Source organism: Hemitrygon akajei, chromosome 22 (genome assembly GCF_048418815.1).
Source record: "Hemitrygon akajei chromosome 22, sHemAka1.3, whole genome shotgun sequence".
NCBI lineage: Eukaryota > Metazoa > Chordata > Chondrichthyes > Myliobatiformes > Dasyatidae > Hemitrygon > Hemitrygon akajei.
In genome coordinates this window covers 37,069,583-37,096,433 of record NC_133145.1, presented here as the reverse complement: position 1 = coordinate 37,096,433, position 26,851 = coordinate 37,069,583, and the positions used below count along the sequence as shown (strand labels likewise).

General features: G+C 39.1%; 1 protein-coding gene across 3 annotated transcripts in view; it reads right to left on the bottom strand.

Moving 5' to 3' along the window:
- Positions 1-25,797, bottom strand: part of LOC140714637 (alpha-1,6-mannosylglycoprotein 6-beta-N-acetylglucosaminyltransferase B) — an 888,843-nt gene extending 863,046 nt beyond the window's left edge. For 2 of the 3 annotated variants that reach the window (XM_073026014.1, XM_073026016.1), the window contains exons 1-2: positions 25,110-25,797; positions 22,366-22,493 (exon numbers count right to left, since the gene is read on the bottom strand). In XM_073026014.1, the coding sequence (XP_072882115.1) occupies positions 22,366-22,493; positions 25,110-25,192 (211 nt within the window). In that variant the 5' untranslated portion in view covers positions 25,193-25,797. Of the gene's footprint in view, positions 1-22,365; positions 22,494-24,499; positions 24,607-25,109 lie in introns of those variants that run through there. The other variant, XM_073026015.1, reaches the window with a different exon arrangement.
- Between the last annotated feature and the right edge of the window lie 1,054 nt (positions 25,798-26,851).

Here is a 26,851-nt window from a genome sequence, read left to right as displayed (position 1 = left end):
TCCCATATAATTAATTTAGACATACTTCCTATATCATTAAAAAGAAAAAATTCTTTTATTTGGCTTTCGATAAAACTGATAAAGTCAGAGTTTTGCAATAAAGTCTGAGACATGTGTCATGGTGGACGGCCAAAACTGACATCATCAAATTCAAAGAACAAACTCAAAGGCGCATGATCAGATATAGCAATAGCGTCATATTCACAGTTTTTAACATTAGGCAAAAGGTGGGGATCAACTATAATATAATCAATCCTCGAATTTTTTTTATAAACATGTGAAAAAAAGGAATATTCTCTGTTATCAGGGTGTAAATGCCTCCATAATTCGATCAACCCAAAATCAGTCAAAAAGGAGTTAATAACTGACGCAGAACGATTTGGAAGTCGCTGATTAGTTGAGCTCTTGTCAATCATAGGATTTAAACAAAAGTTAAAATCCCCACCCATTATCAACATATACTCATTTAAATCTGGCAGTAAAGCAAATTTTTAAAAAAAAAATAAAGAAGGATCACCTAAATTAGGACCATACAAATTAACCAAAACAATCTTTCTATTACAAATTACTCCTTTAACAATAAAAAATCTACCATTAGAATCTGATTCAATATCTTCTTGAGTAAATATATTAGATTTAATAAAGATAGACACACCCTTAGTTTTGCTCTGAGAGGTAGCATGGAGCTATATTCCATTCCACCAGCGAAAAAATCTATTTTGATCTCCTGAGCAAAAATTATATCAGGTTGGAATCGATTAATAGTTTTAAAAATCTTTTTTTGTTTAATAGGATGATTCCAACCACATATATACCAACTTATTACATTAATCTGTTTAACTGCCATACTATAATTTTATTCCAATTTACTTTATACATGTGCAGAACACATACCAATACAAGATTATCAAAGATGGCGGTGATGAAGAATATAGCCATATAGAAAACACACATGCTCCAGAACCACCCAATGGGAAAAAATTCCTAACTCTCCTCACAGCTTTCATTCCACTTCCCATCCAAACCTTATGTTATATCATGCATAAACTTGAAAATGCTACATTGAATTCTCTCATCTAAATTATTTAGATTGCAAGTAATTGGAGCCAAGCACTGATTCCTGAAGCATCCCATTAATCACTGCTGGCCACTCATTAAAAAACATTGTTCATTCCTGTTCTTTAATTCCCCACATCAACCTATCCCAATATAATATACTCAAACACGAGGAAATCTGCAGATGCTGGAAATTCAAACAACACACACAAAACACACAGCAGGCCAGGCAGCATCTATAAGGAGAAGCACTATCGACGTTTCGGGCCGAGACCCTTTGTCAGGACTACAATAATATACCCAATCCCTTTTGCATGGATCAGACCCATTGTTTCTCCTTTATCTATTCTACCAGTTACATCCTCAAAATCCCAAGTAAATTTGTTAAACATGATTTTCCATTCATTAATTCCTGTTGGCTATGTCTCATCCTGTTAATGTTTTCCAACTATTCTACTATTTTATAATAAACAAAGATCTTCGCCACCGCTGATATTAGGATAACTGCTCTATGATTGCCTATTGTTTCTTTCCCTGCTTTCTTTAAGCAATAGGGTTATATTTGCCACCTTCCAATCTATACAAACTTGTCCTGAGTCGGAAGAATTTTGTAGGATCATCTCCCATCCATCCACTATTTTCAGGGCCACTTCCTTTGGAACACAGATGTAGCTTATCAGGCCCTGGAGATTTGCTAGCTTTTGCCCTTTAATTTTCTCAGCACTATTTTTTCAACTTTTGATCTTTCCTCTCCCCAGCATATCTGGGAGGTTATCTGAGCCCTCCTTTGTGAAGACAGGACTATAGTCTGTGTTTTAGAGACACACGAGATTCTGCAGATGCTGGAAATCCTGAGCAATATACACAAAATGCTGAAATATCAACTGATTATTTCCCTCCATAGATGCAGCCTGACTTGCTGAGTTGTGAGAGAATGGCATCTAGGGGGTGAGCCCGGGATGTCGGGATTCACTGCTGAACCCTCTGGAGGTGTTGTGGGCCTATCAGCGAAACACTGAGGAAAGAGGGCGCCCACTTGATAACCCAGAAGATGCCACCATTCACTTGGCTACCCCGCAGTCTAGGTAGTATGTCTCAAAAGTGCAAATAAGGGATATTAACATCTAGTCCTACGTAACATACCATACTCCAGCATTTCATGTGTGTTGCTACAGTATGTGTTTATTTTTTTAACCATTGCTTGTTTCAAATTATAATATAGCCTTCTCTAACTGTAGGAGACCTGCATTTGTCTTCACTAACCCTTTTCTTCTGATCTTAATGATTCCGGAATGATGATACAGTTTGTTATCCATCTCCCAGTGTTCTAAAGTTGTGGAATTTCTGTTTTAACTTTCTCAGGCTACCCACTTTTCTTTCCTGCTTAAAAGATGCCATATATCATTAACCAAACTTTTGGCCATCAACTCTAAAGAATAACTAGATATGTTGCACTACTATTGGTCTCATTTGCAGACATTTAGTACAAGATGAATTGTACCAAACTTTGTTAAAACTCTCAGAAGAGTGCACAGTAATACTTCTATCTTGGGTTACCCTGACCTTAAACAGCACAGTATCTGTTTCAGTGTTTATGTGAATGAATTTCTAGCCACGTAAATTCTTTCTTTTTAAATTGACTTAATTATCATTTTGATCTATTATTATCATATTGCATTGTACTGCTGCCGCAAAGACAACAAATTGCACGACATATGCCGATATTAAATCTGATTCTGATTATTAATATGCCCCTTTAAAAATAACCATTCCCGTTAGATTTCCCATTACTTGTATTTAAATCACTTGAAGACAACCCAGTGTCTTCTTATTGGGCAAATAAAAAGAGTGAAGGCACTTTTTTCAATTGAGCTGAAATTGAAGAAATTTATAGTGGGAGACATTAACATGTCAATCTAGTAATTATCCAAGACCTAACTACCAAAGAGAAAGTCATTGTTTTAACATGTCCTGCTGATTCCAGAAACACCTTAGTTACTATCATGAGGGAGAAAATAAACTATCAGGTTGGAATAAGATCATAAGTTCTAATTCAGTTTCAAATATCCCAAAGTACTAACAGAGAGAAATTATAATTATTTGTCTACAGTTTCTGGATTTTATTATTCCCACTATCTTCAACCTGAAGTCTACAGAAAGTACGGAACTGTTCAGCATATGATGAAATATTACATACATAAATAAAAGAGATCATAAAACCATACGCTATATATTATTAGGGGTGCAATAGTAGCATAGCAATTAACATGACACTATTGCAGCCCAGGGAGTCGGAGTTCAGAGTTCAATTCTAATGCCGTCTGTAAGGAGTTTGAACATTCTCCCCATGACCACATGGGTCTCCTCCTGGTGCTCCGGCTTCCTCCCACAGTCCAAAGACGCACCGGTTAGCAGGCTGATTGGTCTTTATAAATTATCCTGTGATTGGGCTGGGGTTAAATAGGTGGTTTCCTGGGCTCATTGGGCTGGAAGGAACTGTTCCGCATTGTATCTCTAAATAAAAATAAGAAATAGGAGCAGCAGTTAGGCCACCTGGCCCATCAAGCCTCTTAACCTTGTACTCTTGTACCTTGTTGAAAAAGCAATAAGGGATTTCTTTCAATGCCATAGAACAGACAGACACATCACTAAGTAAAGATTAATTGCTGGTTGTTCTTTGACTGTCTGTCACCATGATTCTGTGTTCACCTTTACTATAGCTTTTTTAAGTTACAAATTACAAAAATATATCGAAAAGATGTTTTGCTTGCCAAGCTTTCTTCACAAACATTCCAGGCATAGATATATTACTAGAGGTTCCCCTGAGAAGACAACACGTCTAGAAAAATGACCAGACAGATAAATAGGACAAGCTGGTGGAAAAGACGGAGGCTGTGGCAGAAGGCTTTTAACGCACTGCAACCTCAGAAAAGAACATGGAGTATATTGCAATAGACATGGAAACGTTTGAAGCCGGAACTGAAGAACTGTGCAATTGCTCGAAGCTTGCCATCCATTTTTGCACAAGGGTAGTCAACAAGGTAATCCATTCTAAAAGAAATGACTTACAAAGACCATACATCCTTTACAGGTTGCCACTGGAAATCAATCCTTTCAGAGATATGGACTAGCTTTAAACAATGTAAGCTGGTGTTAAGTAGGTCTGGCTTTGCAACATTTGGCTGATGCTTCCAGTTAATCAGTGGCACTGACTGGAGACTTAAACTATTGAAGTGAGCAAGTAGCAAACACTGGCACGCTGCCTGCATTACAAACATGTTAACCAAATATCAGAATACCCATAGGGATTTTAGGGAGCTGTGGTCCCCCTTTTGGGAGATCTTATCCCCATTTAGGTTTCAAGGGCTGAGATTTTGAAAGTCACTAGTACAGTTTAAAAATTAATATCTATGGCAATACAACTAATTTTATATTGAAAGGCAGATATAGCTTCCAGTGACGGCACCCTGTGGTTACTATGTTTTATTTCATTTCTTTCAGTTAAATTTGATAGTTGTTAAATTTGATAGTTCTTAAATCTTAGGCAAAATAGCATGATTTTTCTCACTTTAGGTGTTATCTCTATGGCAGAAGCAGCAGTTCATTGAATTGTACAGCATAAAAACAGACCCAACCACCTATAGGCCAGCAAAAACTTACCTATATTAATCCTGTTTCACAGCACTGTTCGATGTCATGGCATTTCAAATTCTCATCTAAATGGGTTTTTTTAATGTTATGAGAGTAGCTGCCTCTATCAATTAACTCAGGCAGTGGGTTCCAGGTTTTAATCCTTCCTTTTCCTCAAATTCCCACTAAATCATGTTTCCCTTTCCCTAACCTATGCAGCAGATATTGTTCCATAACTAAATGAGCGCTGGTCTACATAATTGTAAATGGGTAATCTACATGAAACTGACCTTGTTCAAGATTATACACGTCGGGCAAATTCCATTTGATACACATCTGGTAGAGACCTTTTCATGAAGGGGAGATGGAAAAGTGGGCAACAACTATATTTGGGATTTTTTTACTCAAAATGCATGTCAGCAATGAGATGTCCATGTGTGTAGTTACAGATGGGGGATAACCAGTGGGAGCATCAGTAATACCAAATCTAGAGGTCTGCAAATGAATTTCATCTCATCATTTAACAAGGAATCAAAACATTGCAGAAATATTAGTACTTTACTTAGAAACAACAAAGAAAATATAGCTTTCCCAAAACCATTCATCCTCAGCTTTAAAAATGCATTTTTATACTAAATCAATGTAGAGGCCTCTTAGAGTTTGCTTTTAAAAGACTAGCAGCACACAAAGATGGTGCCTGTGCGAGTATACAGGGAATTGACTGTGCTACAGATTTAAATATATTTATGTAAATTTATGGGTTATAATGAGGCCAATGGGCAGTTCCTTGTTTCCGAGCTATACAGATACTGACAGAAAGGAGGACACTCCCTGAGTGTAACATTGTACAGTTAGCAGCTAATGATCCAGAAAGTTGAATTATTAATGTAGATCTTCAAAATTCAGGTTTACTCTAGGTCACCTTTACAGCTAAATAATGAACAAAAATTATACTGTTGTTCCCCCTTCTTTTTATCATGGCACTTTTCAGTCTAATGTTTTTCTGATTTCAACAATATCTGATACTATTGTTCTATCACGTTCTGTCAGTCTCAGACGTGGAATAGGAACATCAAAGGAATAGAATCCATCTTACACCATGTAATAAAGGTGAATCCAATTCTAGATCTGCTTTTGTGTTGATAATTAGCAAGGCAGAGTGCCTGTCAGCTTCTCTATATTCCCTTTGTCCCTTTAGTGCTGCTGTTTCATTACTGTTTTCCAAGCCTGAAGAAAAAGAAACTGTGTGGGAGTAACATAATTGCAAGCAAGAATAGGCCAAAAATTTAGCTAAAGGGACCAGAAGGAAAACAAATGTGCATATTTATCCTTGAGAGTCCAGGGGGGGTTAGTATTGAAGTCCAAAAACATACTTGATTTAGAATTTAAATAGGAACCATGATACAAATATTTGCAAATGATAATACAAAAACTGACTATGAGGTTATCAATGAATTTCAGATCATCAGGTTACGGTAGAATCAAAATATTTCAAAATAATGCTTTAGGTTCTAGGAACGTATAAATGGTCGCGTCATTTGGTGTAACGAGTGAGCTATAGATGGTGGTGAACCTAAATACAGAGTAAGGTCTAGAATTAACTCAGGCTCAGTCTTAAAAGAACAACAGCAGCTAACCATACTGTGGGGAATTGGAGTGGTGAAACTTGGATGCCTGCAACTATTCAGCTGGGACCACGACAGAACCACCACCACCTCCCATTCCATGCCTGGCTCCTGATGGCCCAGTGCAATCAGAATAGTACTGGTGAAAGCCCTCTATCAAGGTAGGGTCCAGGATGTCCCATGAAGACATCCAGCTCCTTTCTTCTGGGCCATATACCTCCCAATCCACTGCCTTTTACCACGAACAATGCAGGTGTCCAGAAATCACTGGAATGTGTAGGTCCCTCAACAACTCTGGGAAGGTGGTGGAGGTTTGGGAACCAGACCCAAGGATCTGGCACTCAGGGACTTTAGGCAGAAACATGGAATGTGGGGTGAATCTGCATGGTGCTCAGGAATTGTAAATAATAGGTAACTGGATGGACAGGTCACAGGATTTTAAATGAACTGATGTAACGAGGGGCCAATTTTCTGGATTCAACCTATGTGGGGAGATCTCTAGTCAGACCTGCTGATTGGGAAGGAATGCTGGTCTCTATCTTCTCTGGTGTTTGGGCTGGTCTTGTTGTTGACACAAATTGGCCAACAATATCTCTCTCGCCTTAACCCATTTCTGCCAACATCTCTGGACCAGCTGTTCTGCTGGTGGAACCCCCAACCTCTGATTCTTGTACCAGGATCAGCAGAGAATGGTTCCCAAACTAACATTCAAAGGGCACATCCCAAAAGCCAGATGCTGAATTGTATTGCGTGTGTGCAAGCTCAGCCCAGATCAGGTTTTTACTCCAGGTGGTAGGGTTTCCCCAAGGCTGGACATCTGAATGTTCTCTCTAGATCCTGGTTAACCCTCCCCATTAGCCCGTTGGTCTACAGATGGAACCCAGACGGCAGACTGGCAGAGGCAACAATGAGCTCACAAAAGGTCTTCCAAAGCCTAGAGGAAAACTCAGGGCTGCGAATGGAGATGAAGTCTGGGGTGGGATTGAGAATTCTGTAATATGAGCTTGGCAACCTCTGAAGACAATGGTAGTTTGGGAGGGGGTATGAAGTGGTAGACCTTATAAAATCAGCCCATGACTGCTATGATTGCCTAATTACCCTGAGATGCCAGAAGACCAGAGACAAAGTCCATAGAAAGAAGACATTGTGGCTGTGCTCAAGGTTCTTTATTTCATGCACAGATTTCACACACAAAGAACATATTTCCAAACATGTTTAGTCATGACTAGCCACAAGGAACATCTCTTGATGAACTGTAAGGTGTGAGCCACCCCAAATGCCCAGCCAGGTTTGAAGTATGACCCAATTGAGCACCTCCAAATGATACATCCGGGAGGACCACTACCCAGCTCTGCCCCAACTCTTGGGCTTGGTGGATTATCAAGTCTGTGTTCCAGTGGATGGCGCCACCATTCTAGAGCTGTGAATTATTGCTGAAGGGTTTTTTTTCCTGTCAGGTTCTTCAAACTGTCGAGAGAGGGGGTCTGTTTTTTGATGTTTTGATCCTGGGTGGTAAGTAATAAGGAAGCTGAATCTATAAAAGAATAGGGACAAACTTGCTTGTCTAGAATTCAGCCTCTTTGAATCTTGGATGCAGGTTAGGTTGTTTAGTCAATTGATACCATAAATTTATGTTCGGACCCTTCCAACTAGTGTCTCCACTCCTCCAGTCACAGATTACCAGCCAATAATTCCCGATTCCTGATGTCATAGTTTGTCTCCGTGCGAGAAAGATGTCTTGAATAGAAGGAACAGCAATGCAGTTTGTTATCCAAGGCAGGTCGTTGGGGCAAGATAGCTTCTACTCCCATGTCCGATGGGTTGACCTCCACCACAAAAGGGAAGCCCAGGTCCAGTGGAACTAGGATAGGTGTGGAGGGGAACCTTTGCTTTAACGCTGTAAAGCTGCCTTGGCCTCCAGGGTCCAGTGGAAGGGCAAGGTTGGTGAGCAGTGCGGCCACTGAACTGAAATTGCGGATGAACCACCTGTAGAAGTTGGCAATACTTACAAACCATTGGAGTTGCTTCCCAGAGGTGGGTTGCGGCCAATTCCGCATGGCCTGGGTCTTATCAGGATCCATTTGTAGGCTGCCATTAAATATAGCAAACACAAGGAAAGAGACTGTGGATACATGGAATTCACTTTTCTCAAGTTGGATGAATAGTTGATTCTCAAAAAGCTGTTGTAGATCCTGCTTGAAGTGCTGGATGTATTCTTGAGTGGACCAGGACAAAATGAGTTTGTTGTCTAGGGAGACAAACACAAGGTTGTGTTGCATTTCTCAGAGAATATCATTGGTGAAGGCTTGAAATACTGCTGAAGTGTTTGCCAACCTGAAATGTATGACCCAGGTGGCCCGTGGGTGTGTTGAGTGCCATTTTCCATTTGTCTCTCTTACGAATGCGATTGTAGACACTATGGAGGTCCAATTTGGCAAATATTGCAGCTCTCTGGAGAAGCTCTAAGGGTTTATTCAGAAAGAGAGAGGGAGGGGAGAGAGAGAGAGAGAGAGAGAGAGAGAGACTACCTTATTGCATTCGGACAGGAACTCGGATGGCTGTAACTTGAAGGCCAAGGAGCATTACACCAGGAATCCTCAGCAAACTTCAGGGTTACCATTGTACCGCTCAGGAAATGGTAGGTGAAGCAATCCCTCATGCGTATTGACTGAGTCTCCAGCCTGAACATACCCAGAACTGGCAGCCGCTCCAGCTGAACTCAAATCCTGCCTACTGGAGTCGGAGAGTGGTGAGGATCTTCTGAAGCATGTTGCTATGTCTATCTACAGTTTCTTCCTGGTGGGCCAATATGGTTTGCTGACCTTCCTACTCCGTTAGTTTCATGATGGCTCAATCATGCTAAAATGAGAGAGCTATGGATAATGGTGAACCCAAGTGCAGAGTAAGGTCTCGAATTAATCAAACTCAGACTCAAAATAAACAAGACGACAGAAACAAAATCTTAAGGCAAAATCACAAACAGTAATACTAGAAACTGAACTCCTACAATTGAGCACACAGTGCTCAGCATGAGGCCTTTAAGTACAGATTTTCCACAAAGGAATGTGGCTGGCAATAATTGGGAGCCTGAGTCTAAAAGGACACCGACAGCTAACCATACTCCAGAGAATTTTAGCGACAAAACTTGGGATGCGTGCCACTATTCATGACAGTCAGGTAAAAAAATTGGAAATGGAATCTGAGCCCGTGAAATGTGAGATAATGCAACAAGGTAAGGGAATGCTCAAGAAATGCAAACATATCAGGAGGTAAGGAAAAAAGGTGGCTTGACGTTCAAGCTCACCGATCCTTGTACTGTTAGGACAGGTCAATTAGTTGATTAAAAGGCACATGTATTGAGATTATGCCAGAACATGAGTACCTTAAGACAAAAGGCATAAGTTAGGCTATTTAATCCATCAATTCTGCTCTACCAATCCACATGGCTGATTTATTATCCTCTCAATCCCTTTATCCTGCATTTTCTCCATAACTATTGACACCCTCACTAATCAAGAACCTATCAATCTCTGCTTTAAATATCCCAATGACTTGGCCTTCACACACATCTGTAGCAATGAATTCCACAGATTCTTCACCCACTGGCTAAAGAAATTCTGTCCTATCCTCATCTCTGTTCTAAAGTGAAGTCCTTCGATTCTGAGGCTGTGTCCTCTGGTCCTAGACTCCCCCACTATAGAAAACATCCTATCCACAACCATTCTATCTAGGCATTTCAATATTTGCTATGTTTCAATTAGATTCCACCCCCCCCCCCACCCATTCTTATAAACTCCAGCAAGTACAAGCCATCAAATGCTCCTCATGTATTAACCCTTTCATTCACAGGCTCATTCCTGAGAATCTCTTCTGGACCCTCTCAAATGCCAGCGCATCCTTTCTTAGATGAGGGGCCCAAAATTGCTCACAATGCTCTATAAGTGCAGTCTGACCAATGCCTTAAAAAGCCTCAGCACTCCATCCTTGCTTTTACAGTATATTCCAGTCCTCTCAAAATGAATGCTAACATTGCATTTGCCTTCCTTACTACCCACTCAGCCTGCAAGTTAACATTTAGGAAATCCTGCACACGGGTTCTAAAGTCCCTTTGCACCTCTGATTTTTCAATTTTTTCCAATTTAGAAAACAGTTTACACCTTTATTCCTTCTATCATAATGCATGGCCGCACACTTCCCTACACTGTATTTCATCTGCCACTTCTTTGCCCAGTCTTTTAATCTGTCTCAGCCCTTCTGCAGACACCCTGCTTCCTCAACACTACCTTCTCCTCAACTTATCTTTATAGCATCTGCAAGCTTGACCACAAAGCCATCAATTCCATCATCTAAACCATTGACATATACTGTAACATGTGAAAAAGCAATACCAACACTAACCTCTGCAGAGCACTATTAGTCACTGGCAGCCAACCAGAAAAGCTCCCTTTATCTCTACTCTTTGCCTCCTGCTGGTCAGCCAATCTTCTATTCAGGCTGATATCTTTCCTGTAATACCATGAGCTCTTGTTTAGCAGTGTCATGTGTGGCAGCTTGTCAAAAACCTTCTGAAAATCTAAGTAAATAGCATCAACTGACTCTCCTTTGTTTATCCTGTCTGTTACTTCTGGTAACCTTATTAAGTGATAGACATAACTACATTTTAAGTGTAGAGCTGTTGTTGTTCCTTTTTGTGCCTTGTGGCAAATGGACAGAAACCTTGCCATTTCTTTAACACTTTTGTCTGGTTTTTAATGAGGACGAATTGCTAGCTCGACACTATTTGAAGTATATAGAGAAGATTTATGGGATGGTGACAGGACTGGAGAATTTTAATAAGCTGTTGTTCTTTTATTTGCAGTGTAGTAAGAAGATGCCTAAATTATGCAAAGCTAAAACTGTAAGTGAGAAGAACTATATTTTTGAGCAGTGTCCAAAAACCATGGAACACAGACTTAAAATGAACAGGGAAAGTACTATAAGACCATAAGACATAGGAGCAGATTTAGGCCATTTGGCCCATCAAGTCTGCTCCACCATTCAATCATAGCTGATCTTTTTTTTTTAATCTCCTCCTCAACCCCAGTTCCTGGCCTTCTCCCCGTAACCTTTGATGCCATGTCCAGTCAAGAACCTATCAATCTCTGCCTTAATTACACACAACAACCTGGCCTCCACAGCTGCATGTGGCAACAATTTCCACAAATTCATGACCCTTTGGCTAAAGAAATTTCTCCACATCTCTGTTTTGAAAGGGCACTCCTCTAACCTGAGGCTGTGCCCTCTTGTCCTAGACTCTCCCACCATGGGAAACATCCTTTCCACATCTACTCTGTCTAGGCCTTTCAACACTTGAAAGGTTTCAATGAGATCACCCCTCATCCTTCTGAATTCCAGCGAGTACAGACCCAGAGCCACCAAACGTTCCTCGTATGATAACCCTTTCATTCCTGAAATCATCCTGTGAACCTTCTCTGGACCCTCTTCAATGCCAGCACATATTTTCTAAGATAAGGAGTCCAAAACTGTTCACAATACTCAAAGTGAGGCCTCTCCAATGCCTTATAAAGCGTCAGTATCACATCCTTACTTTTGTATTCTAAACCTCTTGAAATGAATCCTAACATGGCATTTACCTTCCTCACCACCAACTCAACCTGCAAGTTAACCTTCAGGATGTTCTGCACAAGGACTCCCAAGTCCCTCTGCCTCTCAGATTTTTGGATTTTCTGCCCATTTTAGAAAATAATCCACACATTTATTTCTACTACCAAAGTGCATGACCCCGCATTTTCCAACATTATGTTTCATTTGCCACTTCCTTACCCATTCTCCCAATCTGTCTAAGTCCTTCTTCATCCCAGCTGTTTCCTCAACACTACCTGCCCTTCCACCAATCTTTGTATCATCTGCAAACTTGGCAAAAAAAGCCATCTATTCCAACATCTAAATCATTTATATACAGCATAAAAAGAAGTGGTCCCAACACCAACCCCTGCGGAACACCACTGGCCACTGACAGCCAATCAGAAAAGGATTCTTTTATCCCCACTTGCTGCCTCCTACCAATCAGCCAATGCTCTAATCATGTCAGTAACTTTCTTGTAATACCATAGGCTCTTAACTTGGTAAGCAGCCTCAAATATGGCACCTTGTCAAAGGCCTTCTTAAAGTCCAAATATACAATATCCACTACATTCCCTTTATCTATCCTACTTGCAATCTCTTCAAAAAATTCCAAAGGGTTCGTCAGGCAGGATTTTCCCTGAAGGAAACCATGCTGACTTTGCACTATCTTGTCCTGTGTCACCAAGTACTCCATCACCTCATCCTTAACAATTGACTCTAACATCTTCCCAACCACTGAAGTCAGGCTAATTGGTCTAACGCTCCCCCTTACAGAACCCTAGGGTTAAGTTCCTCTAGTCTGCGTCACTTACGTCTTTCACCTTTTGAGCACCTTCTCTCTTGTAATAGTAACTACACCTAGGAGTGATGATGAGAAATGCTTTTCTCATTCAGAGAGCAGTGGAAGTTTTGAATTCCACATCTGAAAAATGGTAGGGACAGAAACCCTCAATTTGTTTAAAACACGATTGAAAAATCATGAACTGTAGTAGGTGATGGGATCAGGCTGCATGAACACAATGGGTCAAATGGTTTCTTCTGCAACAATAAACTTTGGATCATTCTGTGAGGTACTGTATATACAGCATGTGAATTATAATCAAGGAACAAATTCAGAAATACAACATCTTTTTCATTTGCAACCAGGTTAAAATTGTTAATTAAAAACAACAGTCATCCAATTAAATAGCCTAGTCAAGAGGAGGAAATGAAATCTGCAGAGTGACTTCTGCACTGTGAAAGGAAAAATGAAGACTTCGAAAAGATTGGCTCTCAAAGAAAAAGATTAAAAGCCTAAAATGACATGGCCACACAAAGGTATAGGAAAATCAGAAAATATTTGTGTTTACAAGAAGTTGAAATATTTGTAATAAGAAATACAGAGGTATGAACAAACATGTCCAAAACAAAAATTAAGAAATTAATGAACTTATATCCTTAATACATTATTGAATTTACAGGCAGAAAATTAAATAATTTGTATTGAAAATATGGTTTAATTATTGGTGCTGCTTTGTCTTTACAGATTAATCAGATATCCTTCACTTTTACTTCACTCTAGAAATGAGAACTCATGAAAGCAGTAGGAGGTATCCAAGAATTATATTATAGAGTTTTGGAAAAGAAACACAACTGCTGGGATGTAGCTATTTTCTGTTGGAGCAGGAGAATCTGCCATTCAGGATGCAATTTAGCAGTTTGGGCAAGCTCCTTTCACTGTTTACATTGGAATGCTGTATACGCTCACTGAATTGATGAGATTCACAATGTCTTTCTAAATGGTCATTCTCTGTCGGTTGATTGGTCAACAATCAAGGATTGTTCGGAGTTGGCGGGGATGTCACACTTTTTTACAGAGGCAGTGAGAACATCCTTGGTTCATATCCTGTACCGTGTTAATCCTTTTTTATATTGGAACTCAAAGTAGAGAGTCTGCCATTATGCATACAATCATCAGAGTCTACCAAGTATAACTTAGATGTTAGGCAGGAAAGGATGGTCATGTGAGTTCACTTATCTTGCCAGTGGATTTGGAGGATTTTGTTGAGAACAGTGTTGGTGGTAATACAGCAGTATCTCTCATTCCAACTGCTCATCCCACAATTACTCAGTCCTCCCAACATCTTATTTTCCAGGGTCAAGCTATTTCTGAATAAAAACAAAATTAACATAACTTTTCTTGGATGGAGAAAAGTTAAACCTCTGCCGAAATGTGGCCTGAATGCATGACTTCCGAGAAACATCCTGCCACGCAAAACCATTAATCCAGATAGTCATGGAATGACAAGGAATGTGAAGGATGGAAACATTTGGGACGATTGGGAAAAAGAATTCTAGGAATGGAATCAAATATAATCAATTTGTAATGTGGTTAGGTTTGGTGGCCTGGTAACATTACTGTGAACTAAAGAAGAATAAAACTACTTAGTGGACACAAGAGGCTGCTGAAATATGGAGCAAAAGAACAAGCTCTGCTGGATGAACTCAGCAGATCAAGCAGCATCCGTGGAAGCAAAAGGATAGCTGGCATTTTAGGTCTTGACGCTGCTTCGGGATGATGACTTCACAGAAGCTGCTTGGCTCGTCATGTTCCTCCAGGTTTGCTTTTGCTCAATACAACTTTACTACTGCACAAATGCCCCAAATCAAAAATTCTTTTAAAATGCTTGCTGAACTGAACTAAGAGCCATGTCATAATTATGTAAAGTGCTTGGTGCACTTCATTGTAATTGCTTTCTGAATGTCAGTAATTATAATAAAAATACACCATGCACTTTAAAATAACTAAGATGAGTCTCTGTGAAAAGCACTAGTGAAAAATATATTCTTGAATTATGTCAATGAACCATAGAAACATCCTTCAGCAATGTTTGAGTCACCAATTTATGTACAATTTTAAAAGGTTAAGGTATTTACTGTATTCAAATTTCTGGTCTGTTAAAACCTCAACACTTGTGCAGGTCTTTTAAACCTTGACAGCATTCCTGACCAACTGATGCACCATCAATAACTCTGAGACGTGGGTTAAGGTAGGCTTTTATTGGCTGGAAGAAAGCACAAGCAGCAAGTGACCATCACACAACATCCTGGAGACTGAGGAAGGGTCTGTGGCTCCAATCGCCTTTATACCGGGGTCTGTGGGAGGAGCCACAGGAGCAGTCAGCGGGGGTGGGGGGGGGGGGGTCCAGACAGGTATATGTAGTTCACCACACCAACAACTATCTTGGTCGTAGGAATGCTACTTAGAAATTCATTAACATAGAATTCAAAATTTTGAATGTTACTGAATAAGTTTTATAAGGCCTTTCACTCATTCTTTGCGTCACTGCAGAGTTGTAAATAATATCAGTTATGCCTCATGACATGGCTAATTTAGAGGAAAGGACATGATTTGTGAAGCAGAAAGACTCAAGAGTGGTAGGGAATGTCAAGGATCAGAAGGGAAAGTTGTGGCAAATGTTGTTTTTAGTCATTGATTGGGAGATGTGATGGCCTGTAGTCACCATTCATGGATGAGGTTTGATGAGGAGAAGACCTACAAACTACCTATTGAACATGAAGGACAATTGGTGCAGGAAAGATTAGGCTAGGTCAGGCAAAGGTAGTGAGCTGGTGAGATGGGAGAATAAATGGATATATAAAAAAAACTTCTAAGTTAATGTTAAAGTGCCCTACTTAAGACGGGCACCATGTGGCTGGGACTTGCTCAAGAAGATTCCCTTTAAATTGAAAAGGAACTGCAGGGGCCTGCTTTTGCACAAAGAGGCTGTGTTCCGATGTGAATAAAAATCCCATAATTCATCTCCAGGACAGAAGTGCAAATTGATAAGCGCAGCTGTGCATAGCTGGAATCCTCTGTGCATGAGGCAGCAGATGCATGGACAAACCAGAAATGAAAATTTGCTGTCTTTGCAATTGACACTATAAGTCACTAATTTTCATTATCATTTACATTTTTTACTGAATTGAGTGAAATAGCACTGAAAAATATGGCACTGCATAATCTGATCCCCAGCTACTTTTGGCATTGTGCAAGAACATAATAAAAGTTAAGTGCAATTAATAGCTATATTTTTATGACTGGCAGGCAAATATAATTGGAACAGAAAACGTATGCTGAAAAGAATAAAAGCAATGGAACTTAAGAGGTATGTTTATCAGAAATACAAGACAATAATGATACAGATTGGTATATTTCCTTCTAGTTGTCTGGAAAATAACACAACAATAGCTGGCCCTTATCCAATTTTGGAATTGCTTACTTTTCTATGATGCTGGTAATACAAAATTATGAGAAATTATAAATTCATAACTGAGTGAAATCAAAGTTCAAATTGATTGCAACTATTATTTGAATCCTTAGGTTAGTTGAGTGTTGGGCATTCAAAATAATTTCTTGATGAGATTTGTATTCTGAATTAGAGTTGCAGAGGGTTGGAACCAGAGTATGATAGCAGATAGTGAAATGGTTGTGGGGAAAGATGATGTTAGATCTACTTACGAAAACAGAAACCAAAAAGTTGAGCATGGTGAGCGAGTGTTCTGAGTTGTGTCTATTTCAATGCAGCTTAATAAAAGACAAGTGCAATTTTGTATTTTAAACTGGAGTTGCAGAGGGATGGGAATCAGAGTGTCAGGGCAGATAATCAGAATCAGAATCAGAATCAGAATCAGAATCAGACTTTAATCGCCAAGTACCTATGCGCATACAAGGAATTTACTTCCGGCAGATGTTGTCTCACTGCTCATAACAATAATAATGATAAATATAAATGAAAATATAGATTATACATACAGGTAGTGCAATCCAAGTAATAGTTAGCCGACAGTTAACCGGCAGTTAACTGTTCAGCAAAGTGACCCCAGTAGGGAAAAAACTTCTCCAGTGCCTATTAGTCTTAGTCTGGAGGGATCTGAAGCGCCTACCAGACGGAAGCAGATCAAACAGTCCGTGCGCAGGATGGGAGGATGGGAGTGCTTATGGGGAAAGGTGATGTTAAATCTACATGCAAAGACAGGAACTTTGGTAAGAAGAATGCTATGACTAGAGTCTATTTCAGAGTAAGGAGCATTACAGATAAGACGGATTAATTTAGAGCATGGTCCGACATGTGGAATTGTGATATTCAGAATCAGTATCAGATTTAATAACACTGGCATATGTCGTGAAATTTGTTATCTTTACAGCATCAGTATAATGAAATACATGATAAATAAATATAGAGAAAAAACTGTTACATTAAGTATATATATGTATGTATGTCAATTAAATTGTTAAGTTAAAATAAGTAGTGCAAAATAACAGAGACTAAAAAAGTAGTGAGGTAGTGTTCATGGGTTCAATGTCCATTTAGAAATTAGCTGGCAGAGGGAAGCTGTTCCTGAATTGCTGAGTGTGTGCCTTCAGACTTCTGTACCTCCTTCCTTAGTGATGGACGCACCTTCTTAAGGCATTGCTCCTTGAAGATGCATTGGATACTTCGGAGGCTAGTACCATGATAGAGATGACTAATTTTACAACTTTCTGCAACTTATCTCAATCTTGTGCAGTAGCCAGTCAACATGTTCTCCGTGGTGCATTTGTGGAAGTTTTTGATTGTTTTAGTTTATAAACCAAATATCCTCAAATTCCTAATGAAATATAGCTGCTGCCTTCCCTTCTTTAGAGCAGCATCAACATGTTGCATCCCAGGTTAGGTCCTCAGAGATATTAACATCCAGGAATGTGAAATCACTTGCTCTCTCCACTTCTGATCCTTCTATGAGGATAGGTTCGTGTTCCCTCGTCTTACCCTTGCTAAAGTCCACAATCAGCTGCTTAGTCTTGCTGACATTGAGTGCAAGGTTGTTGCTATGACACCTCTCAGCTAACTGGTTTATCTCACTCCTGTATGCTCTTTCATTACCGCCTGAAATTCTGACAACAATGGTTGTATCATCAGCAAATTTATAGATATTGTTTGAGCTGTGTCTCGCCACATAGTCATGGGTGTAGTGAGTAGAGCAGTGGGCTAAGCACACATTCCTGTGTAGCTCCAGTGTTAATCGTCAGCAAGATAGAGATGGTATTTCCAATCCACACAGACTGTGGTCTTCCAGTTAGGAAGTTGAGGATCCAGTTGCAGAGGAAAGTACAGAGGACTAGGTTCTGTAGCTTTTCGATTTGGACTGTAGGAATGATGGTGTTAAATGCTGAGCTATAGTCAATAAACAACATCCTGACATAGGTGTTTGTGTTGTCTGCCTGGAGAACCATTGAGATCACATCTGCTCTGGCAATAGGTCCAGGTCCTCCCTGAGACAGGTATTGATTCTGTCCATGACCAACCATGATTAAATATGATGGCAGAATATAGTATTAATGGTAAGACTCTTGGCAGTGTGGAGGATCAGAGGGATCTTCGGGTCAGAGTCCATAGGATGCTCAAAGCAGCTGCGCAGATTGACGCTGTGGTTAAGAAGGCATACGGTGTACTGGCCTTCATCAATCATGGAATTGAGCTTAGGAGCCGAGAGGTAATGTTGCAGCTATATAGGACCCTGGTCAGACCCCACTTGGAATACTGTGCTCAGATCTGGTCGTCTCACTACAGGAAGGATGTGGAAGCCATAGAAAGGATACAAGGATATTGCCTGGATTGGGGAGCATGCCTTATGAAAACAGGTTGACTGAACTTGGCCTTTTCTCCTTGGAGTGACGGAGGATGAGAGGTGACCTGATAGAGGTGTACAAGATGATGAGAGGCATTGATTGTGTGGACAGTCAGAGACTTTTTCCGAGGGCTGAAATGGTTGCCACAAGAGGACACAGGTTTAAGGTGCTGGGGAGTAGGTACAGAGGGGATGTCAGGGGTAAGTTTTTTACTCAGAGAGTAGTGAGTGCGTGGAATGGACTGCCAGCTACAGTGGTGGAGGTGGATACGATAGGGTCTTTTAAGAGACTTTTGGATAGGTACATGGAGCTTAGAAAAACAGAGGGCTATGGAGAAGTCTAGTAATTTCTAAAGTAGGGACATGTTCGGCACAACTTTGTGGGCTGAAGGGCCTGTATTGTGCTGTAGGTTTTCTATGTTTCTATGTTTCTAGCCTCTCATAGCATTTCATCACCACAGATGTGAGTGGTACTGGATGATAGTCATTGCAGTAGCTAACACTGTTCCCCTTAGGCACTGGTATAATTGTTGCCCTTTTGTAGCAGGTGGAAATTACCGACTGTAGCAGCGAGAGACTGAAGATATCTTCGAATACTCCTGCCAGCTGGTTGGCACAGGTTTACAGAGCCTTACCAGGTATTCCATCAGGCCCTGCTGCCTTGTGAGGGTTCACCCTCTTGTAAGACAGCCTGACGTTGGCCTCCTAGACAGAGATCACAATGTCACCAGATGCTGCAGGGTTCCTCATAGCTGTGGTTTTATTCTCCCTTTCAATGTGAGCATAAGAGGCATTGAACTTGTCTGACAGTGACACATCACTGTCATTCATGGTGTTGAATTTTAATTTGTAGGAAGTAATGGCCTGCAAACCCTACCAGAGTTGACGAGCATCTGGTGTCACCTCCAACCTCTCCCAGTGTTGTTTCTTGGCTCTTGAAATAGCCCTCCACAAGTCACAGCTATTTTTCTTATATAGACTTGGATCACCAGACTTAAATGCCACTGATCTAGCCCTCAGCAGAGAACAAATCTCCTATTATAGCCATTAGTGAGACTTTGTTGCAAGCGGGGCAAGACTGACTGCTTAGTATTCTGGGGTTCTGTTGGTTTAGGCAAGATGGTGGAAGAGGTATTAAATGGGGAGGGGGCACTACTAGTCAGGGAAAATGTCATGACAGTGCTTAGATGAGATGGACGGCTCATATACTGAGGCTATATGAGTGGAACTGAGGAATAAGAAAGGGATGACCACATTAATGAGATTATATTATAGACCACCAAATAGTCAGTGGAATTTAGAGGAGCAAATCTGTGGAGAGATACAGGCAGCTGCAAGAAAAATAAGGCTGTGATTGTATGATTTTAACTTTCCAAATACTTTCTGGGACTCTCATACCATATAAGTTCTAGATGGAATAGAGGTTGGCAAATGTGTTCAGGGAGGATTCCCAATTAGAGGTAGAGGTCCCAATTAGAGAGAATGTAATACAAGTTCTCCTGTTAGGGAATGACAGAGGACAGGTGACGGAAGTGTGTGTAGGGGAACACTTTGGACTTGGTGATCGTAATTCCATTAGTTTCAAGATAATTATGGAGAAGGACAGGACTGGTCCTCAGGCTGAGATTCTAAATCGGAGAAAAGCAGATTTTGATGGCATCAGAAGGGCCTGACAAGTATAGATTGGAGTAGGTTGTCTCTGGTAAAGGAATGCTTGGTAAGTGGGTGGCCCTCAAAAGTAAAATTTTAAGAGTACTGATTTGTATGTTCCTGTCAGAATAAAAGGCTTTGAGGGACACTGAAGCCTGGTTAAGAAGAAGAAAATGTATAGCAGGTATAGGCAACAAGGAACTAACGAGGCACTTGAGGAATATAAGAAATGCAAGGGACCACTTAAGCTGAAAATCAGATGGACGAAAAGAAGGCATGAGGTTGCTCTAGCAGACAAGGTAAAGAACCTTGTCTAAGACCTTCTGCAGATATATTAAGAACAAAAGTATAGCAAGGTACAAAATTGGTCCTCTTGAAGATCAGTGTGGTCACTTATGCATGAAGCCAAAAGAGATGGAGAGATCTCAAATGAGAGCTTTTGCATACTGTTTGCATTTACTCGTAAGATGCACACAGTCTACAGAACTGAGGCAAAAGAATAATGAGATCATTAACCATGTCCAGATTGCAGTAAAGGAGCATTTGCTGTCTTGAGACAAAGAAGGGTGGGGGAAGGGAAGGAGTACAAGATGGCAAGTGACAGGTAAAACCAGGTGAGAGAGAAGATGGGAAGATGGAATTTAATACAGACGTGTGAGGGATGCGCTTTGGGAAGACAAATTCGGATAGGACTTACAAAGTAAATGGTAGGGCACTGAGAAGTGCAGAAGAACAGGGATCTGGCAGTATAGATACATAATCCTTGAATGTGATGACACAGGTACATGGTCATAAAGAGAGCTTTTGGCATATTTCTCTTCATAACTCAAAGCATTGAGTACAGAAGTTTGAATGTTATGTTGAAGTTGTACAAGACATGAGGAGCTGAGTTAAAGGGAAAGGTTGAATAGAATAGGACTTTATTCCCTGGAAGGTAGAAGAATGAGGAGAGATTTAATAGAAGTATACAAAATTATGAGGGGTTTTAGATAGGATTAACACCAGCAGGGTTTTACCCCTGATTTGGGGTGAAACTAGACGTAGAGGTCATAGGTTAGGGGTGAAAGGTGAAATATTTATGGGGAAATGGAGAGGGAGCTTCTTCACTCAAAGGGTAGTGCAAATGTGGAACAAGCTGCTAGAGAAAGTGATGGATGTGAGATTGATTTCAGCATTTAGGAGAAGTTTGGATAGGAACATAAGCAGAAAAGGTATGAAGGACGATAGTGCTGTTACAGGCCAATGGGACTAGGCAGAATAACAGTTCAACATGAACTAGATGGGCTGAAAGGCCTGGTTCTATGTTGCAGTGCTCTATGACACTAACTAATGTCAAGGTGTCATTGTTTTGTATATTTTCAGTCAATGAGGGTACAAGCTATGAATGTAAAACAAAATACATATGTCTTAGCAAAATTTGCTAGAATTGGAAAAGTCCAAAGCAAGTGACCTAAGTACAGATAAAATGAAAGTCATCTTGACTTTTCTAGCACTACAATGAAAAAGGTCCGTCCAAACTACAAGTAATTCCTTGTGATATTGCATTGTTTTATATCAATATCAATAGAGACCTACCACCTAGCATCTTTAAAGTCAGTGCAAAAATAAGAGATAATGCTATCTTAAATTTGAAATTTGAAGAAGTTTTCATTGATAGTTTGTGTTGCTAAAAACAATCTCAAGAAAAGGTTTCTGGACAACACCAGTTTAAAAGATCATTTTATTATGGTCAGAATCAAATGAATATTATCCATGCTTTGATATTAAACGATTTATGGGTTAGTCTAATAGCAGTACTGAAATTATTTTCATTTGAGCAGTATTCTGCAATAAAACACAAGGGGTTAGGTACTTCTATCAATCCTTAAAGTAATTAGTTAGCAGGTAATTCAATTACTTTCACATTGTAGTAGAGTGGAAACGTAAAGTAGCATTGCAACTCTATACAGATCAATGTATGAAACTATGGCATATGAGACATAGGAATAAACAATTATAAGGGGACTTCCAATTGGACATAAAAGTTCAATGTCAAATACTAAAATAATTTGATGGTACTTGCCTTATATTGAATATCACATCTCAATAAATTAATCTACTTTTACATTTAATGTAAATACGGTTTTACCTTCTGGTCTGATGCCTAATTGCCTGATGCCAAAGGGTGAGTCTCCCAATCTCTTGCCTGAAAATTGTCCGCCAAGTGAGGTCATTATAAAACAGAGGGTAAAAAATCCAATTCCAGCCACAAATAACCTAGAAGAAAACAAAATGTGCCTTAAACTAAATACAAATTCAAAGCTTAAGATTATCTGCAACTATTAGAAATCCAATAGTGTGTATGCTGCATGACTGGTTTTATGTCGCAAAATGGTTTACAATTCTGTTTAGTTGATCTATGAGCTCTGATTATTTGTTTAAACATTACATACTGTATTTCAATAGTCAGATGGTAAGCAGTTGAATGAAAATAAGTGATGAACCATTTAGGACAGGGTTGATAATTTGTGTCCCAACTTTCCTCATGAAGGGGATAGTGAATACTTGGAATACTCTCCTCAGAGTACTGTGGAGACTCCATCACCAAAAAGTCAAGAATGGGATTGTTAGGTTTTTAGATGTTAAGGGAATTAAGGGACTCATGCAAGTAATTGGTACAGAGGTTTAAAAAAACTGTAATAGTCATATTGAATGGTAGAGCAAAACTTAACTCCTGCTTCCATTTATATTAGGGTCAAAAAGGAATACATCATGGAAATAGGCTCTTTGGCTAAACGCATCCATGCTGACCAAGATGCCATCCTAAGCTAGTCCACTGGCCCACATAGGCTCTATCCCGCCAAATCTTTCTTACCCATTTTAAACACTGCTATTGTACCTAGCCCAATTACCTTCTCCGACAGCTCATTTCATATATGCTGCACCCTCACACGTAGAAGTTGCTTCATATCTATTTTTAAATCTTTTCTATCTAACCTTAAACCTTTGCCCTCCAGTTTTTGGTACTAATTCCTTGGGATTCAACCTATCTATGCCCCTCATGATTTTGTACACCACTCATGATTTTGTCACTCATCATTCTCCTACCTTCCAAGGGATAAAGTCCTAACCTCATAGAGAGGTACTGAATCAGGTTTTTGAGTCCTGCAACTTCCTTGTTAATCTTCTTTGCATTCTTTTTATCTTATTCTTGTGTTAAACAAAATATTATTTCACTCCATTTTCTTCATACACTGGAAAGAGTACCATGCATAGAATTTCTGCTGACTACACAGGTATATTGAATCTGAAAGATTTATACAACATATTATGGTTTTCAGCTGTTATTTGTAATGGGTTTAAAAGATCACACATTTTTTATGTCCAAGTTGAGGCATAAAGGCACAATGGCACTCTTGTTCAATCAATCCTTAAGCTTAGTATCATTCCAGCCTAACCCTTCATACTATTGTCCTCAGGCATGAGAAGAAGTGGGTGAATAATTTAAAACATGAGAGACATTATGTGAAAGCACATCCTCAGCTGTCTTATTCTGAGATATACCAGAGTTATCCTTATTTAGGCATGGTAACATCTATAACAGTGATCCTATTACCTTTGTCAAAGTTCCACACATTGACAATGAAATAAGATCATGTTCAGGTTTTAAGGAACATGTAAGTATTGAGCGCCTAAAACTGCAAACCAGAAACAAATAGAGCAGCATATTCTCATGTTTATATTCACCTTCTTAAGAATATTTTATCCAAAACCATTAATTCTCTCAGTTAGAATGCCTGATTTCTAATGTTATCAGCATGGGTCAAGTCATATAATTTTGCACAGTTGTAAACAATAAAATGATACTGCAAAATCAAATCTATCCAAATATTGTCAAAATACTTTATCTTTAATCTTAATATTTTAAAAAATGTTCATTGATGTTTAATAGCTCATCCTTCATACTTAAAAACTTTTCCCAGTCCTACAGGAGTGAATGCTGCTGGCGGGGAGCAATCTAATACTTTGCAAAGTTAATCAATTCGAGGAATAATTTTGGCTAATTGCTACTAATAACTGAAATAAATAATAATTTAAATACAATCAAGATTAACAACATATCCATTTTTTTTAAAAAATTGAGAATGAGAACCTCAGGTATTTGCACCGTATATACACAATAGCAGAGTATAATGTACATTACTGCCACATTTACAGTTGTATACATTTAATACAAGTGGCCAAGAACAACCTACAGCATTTCAGACATGCACAATTTATACCTTTGCATTGATTTTATTATAATGGTACAGATAAACATCAAGACAAAATCCCTCTCTAGATCATACTGACTATACAGCATGTTTAAATAGCCCTAAGAAAAACAGACCAATCACTGGAGAATATATTGGTGAAAGACAAATGATATCCCATAGTGGAAAGGTGAATGATCCTTATCTGACTATCCAACTCTCCGGCTCTTGTTTCTTCCCGCTCTCCAGTCACGATATTACACCTCATCCTTTATACTTTAAACGTAACTTTCAATGAAAGGAAAACATAAGGGGAAATTAATCTCTTGTGGCTCTCTTCACTAGTCTTAAGTCTCATTTCAACATTCAGTAGAAAGCATATCCATTTCAAGATAAGCTCAGTACATAACTAAAGAAAACCCTACAGATTCTACCATCATCAAGCTGTTTTTTAATACATAAAATTTTAAAGCAAGATACAGTGCCATAGAAATTACCAGCAGGTGCAATGAGAATGAAATACAAGTTTTACTTTACACAAACCTAGAACATCTGAGTTCCATGTGGGTTCAATTAAGCATCTGCAAACAATGCAAAATAATATCTGGATATATATTTTTAATTAAAATGAGAAACTTACCTAAAAGGCCTTAAGGTTACAAGGAACCTTCGCACCATTATTTTGCCATCCGAGTTTGTAGAATTTTTTGAAAGCAAGTACATCTTTATCTGAGAAAAATACTTATCCTCTAATATAAACTTGTCCAGTGTAAAATGAGTTAAAGCACTTAAATATTAGACTTTGATAATATCAGATATTCAGAAGATTTCAGGAAATTATTCAAGTCAAAGCACATAATATCCATCCACAACTTTTGACTCGCTGGATTTAAAACCAATGTGCCAGGATTTCCATCTGCACTGTGAGTCTTTGTTCAAGCAGAAGTGATGCTGCTCCTAGCTTTATGGTGACTTTTTCAGGAACTAGTGATGAATACAAGATACCGAAGATATCCCAAAATTATCAGCTAAAGATGAGTCAAGGAGACTGCAGGTAAAATGCACCTTAGTTGCTTGAAGGTTGTTTCCTCTCATGTTCAGAGCTTGCTGTTATTCAGAGCCATATGACTATTCCATTGACACACTTAGGCAGGGCATCCTCAGAGTCCTCGGGGTGAGAAGCATTTTACTCAGCCGCCAGACCTAATACAAGCAGCTACCAACAACCTCAGCTTCAACCTTTTGGACAGATGATTAGGATAGGGGATAAGATGCTGAGTGACAGATCATAATCCAACCAGGATAGCTAGAATGCATTAGCCTCTCTATCATAGCCGCTTTATTTCTTTCACAAACCATGAACTGCCACATTATCTTGATGCAAAAATAGTGTTACAGCAACACCTAGTGTTCTAAAGATGCTCTTCTGGTGCATTAATTCACTTTGTATATTAACTCTGTATGTTCCTGTCTAGTATATTGGCAATGTACTTTTTTATGTTAACAACTCTGCTAAAATTCTGAGGGATTGCAAGAAAATACTGTCATAAATCCTGATAACTAAAGTTTAACAAAAGTATTGGCTGAAAACGTCCGTACAAATTTTAGGAAAAAATAGTTTCATTTATTCTTTAAGCATCAAATATTCTGTTTTTAAGAGATTAATGTTTGAATTCTATTCATATTTTATTACTTTTAATTTATGATTCAGGTGCAATCTCGAGATATTTTCATTATATTTTTTATCTTAGAGACTGTAAAACGATCCTTCAAATAACTGCAGTCTATCCCAAAATAAATTATGTTTTGACTAGAAATAGATTCAATTTCTAACCTTTTATATTTGTATCCACATTCTCAACTGCAAATGATACTAAAAAGATTGTACACAATAAAACACTTGACAGCTGAATTTCTTAGCTTGTATTAAGCTATGCATGAATGAGAAGCAACATGGATCTTAACCCCAATCCATGAAAACAGAAGCATTCCTGCTTTCACAGTTCTAGTTTTGAAGATACGTTTACTGGGAAAATTAATAACAGATTTGCTTTTTAATTTTATTGCAAGCTTAGTGTTCATTTCCCTTGTTTATGCAAAGCTCTTATCAGGGCTGAGGAATAAAATGCGAAACTTCAAACAAGGTTAAAGCTCCAGTTATTTTTGAGGTTAGCAAAGCCAGATTGTCTTGTGCATACTGGCCTTACTAACATGCACAGAGGAAGAGTTGATATGGTTGAATTCTTTCACTTCACCTAAGTGTATCCGGAAATGGAAAATATATGCACTTAAATTCAATCATTTATCAATTCTTAAATTGTGGTTGATATTCCTTAATAGAGACGGAGTTTTTGGTTTTGCAAACTGCTTTCTGATGGCTTG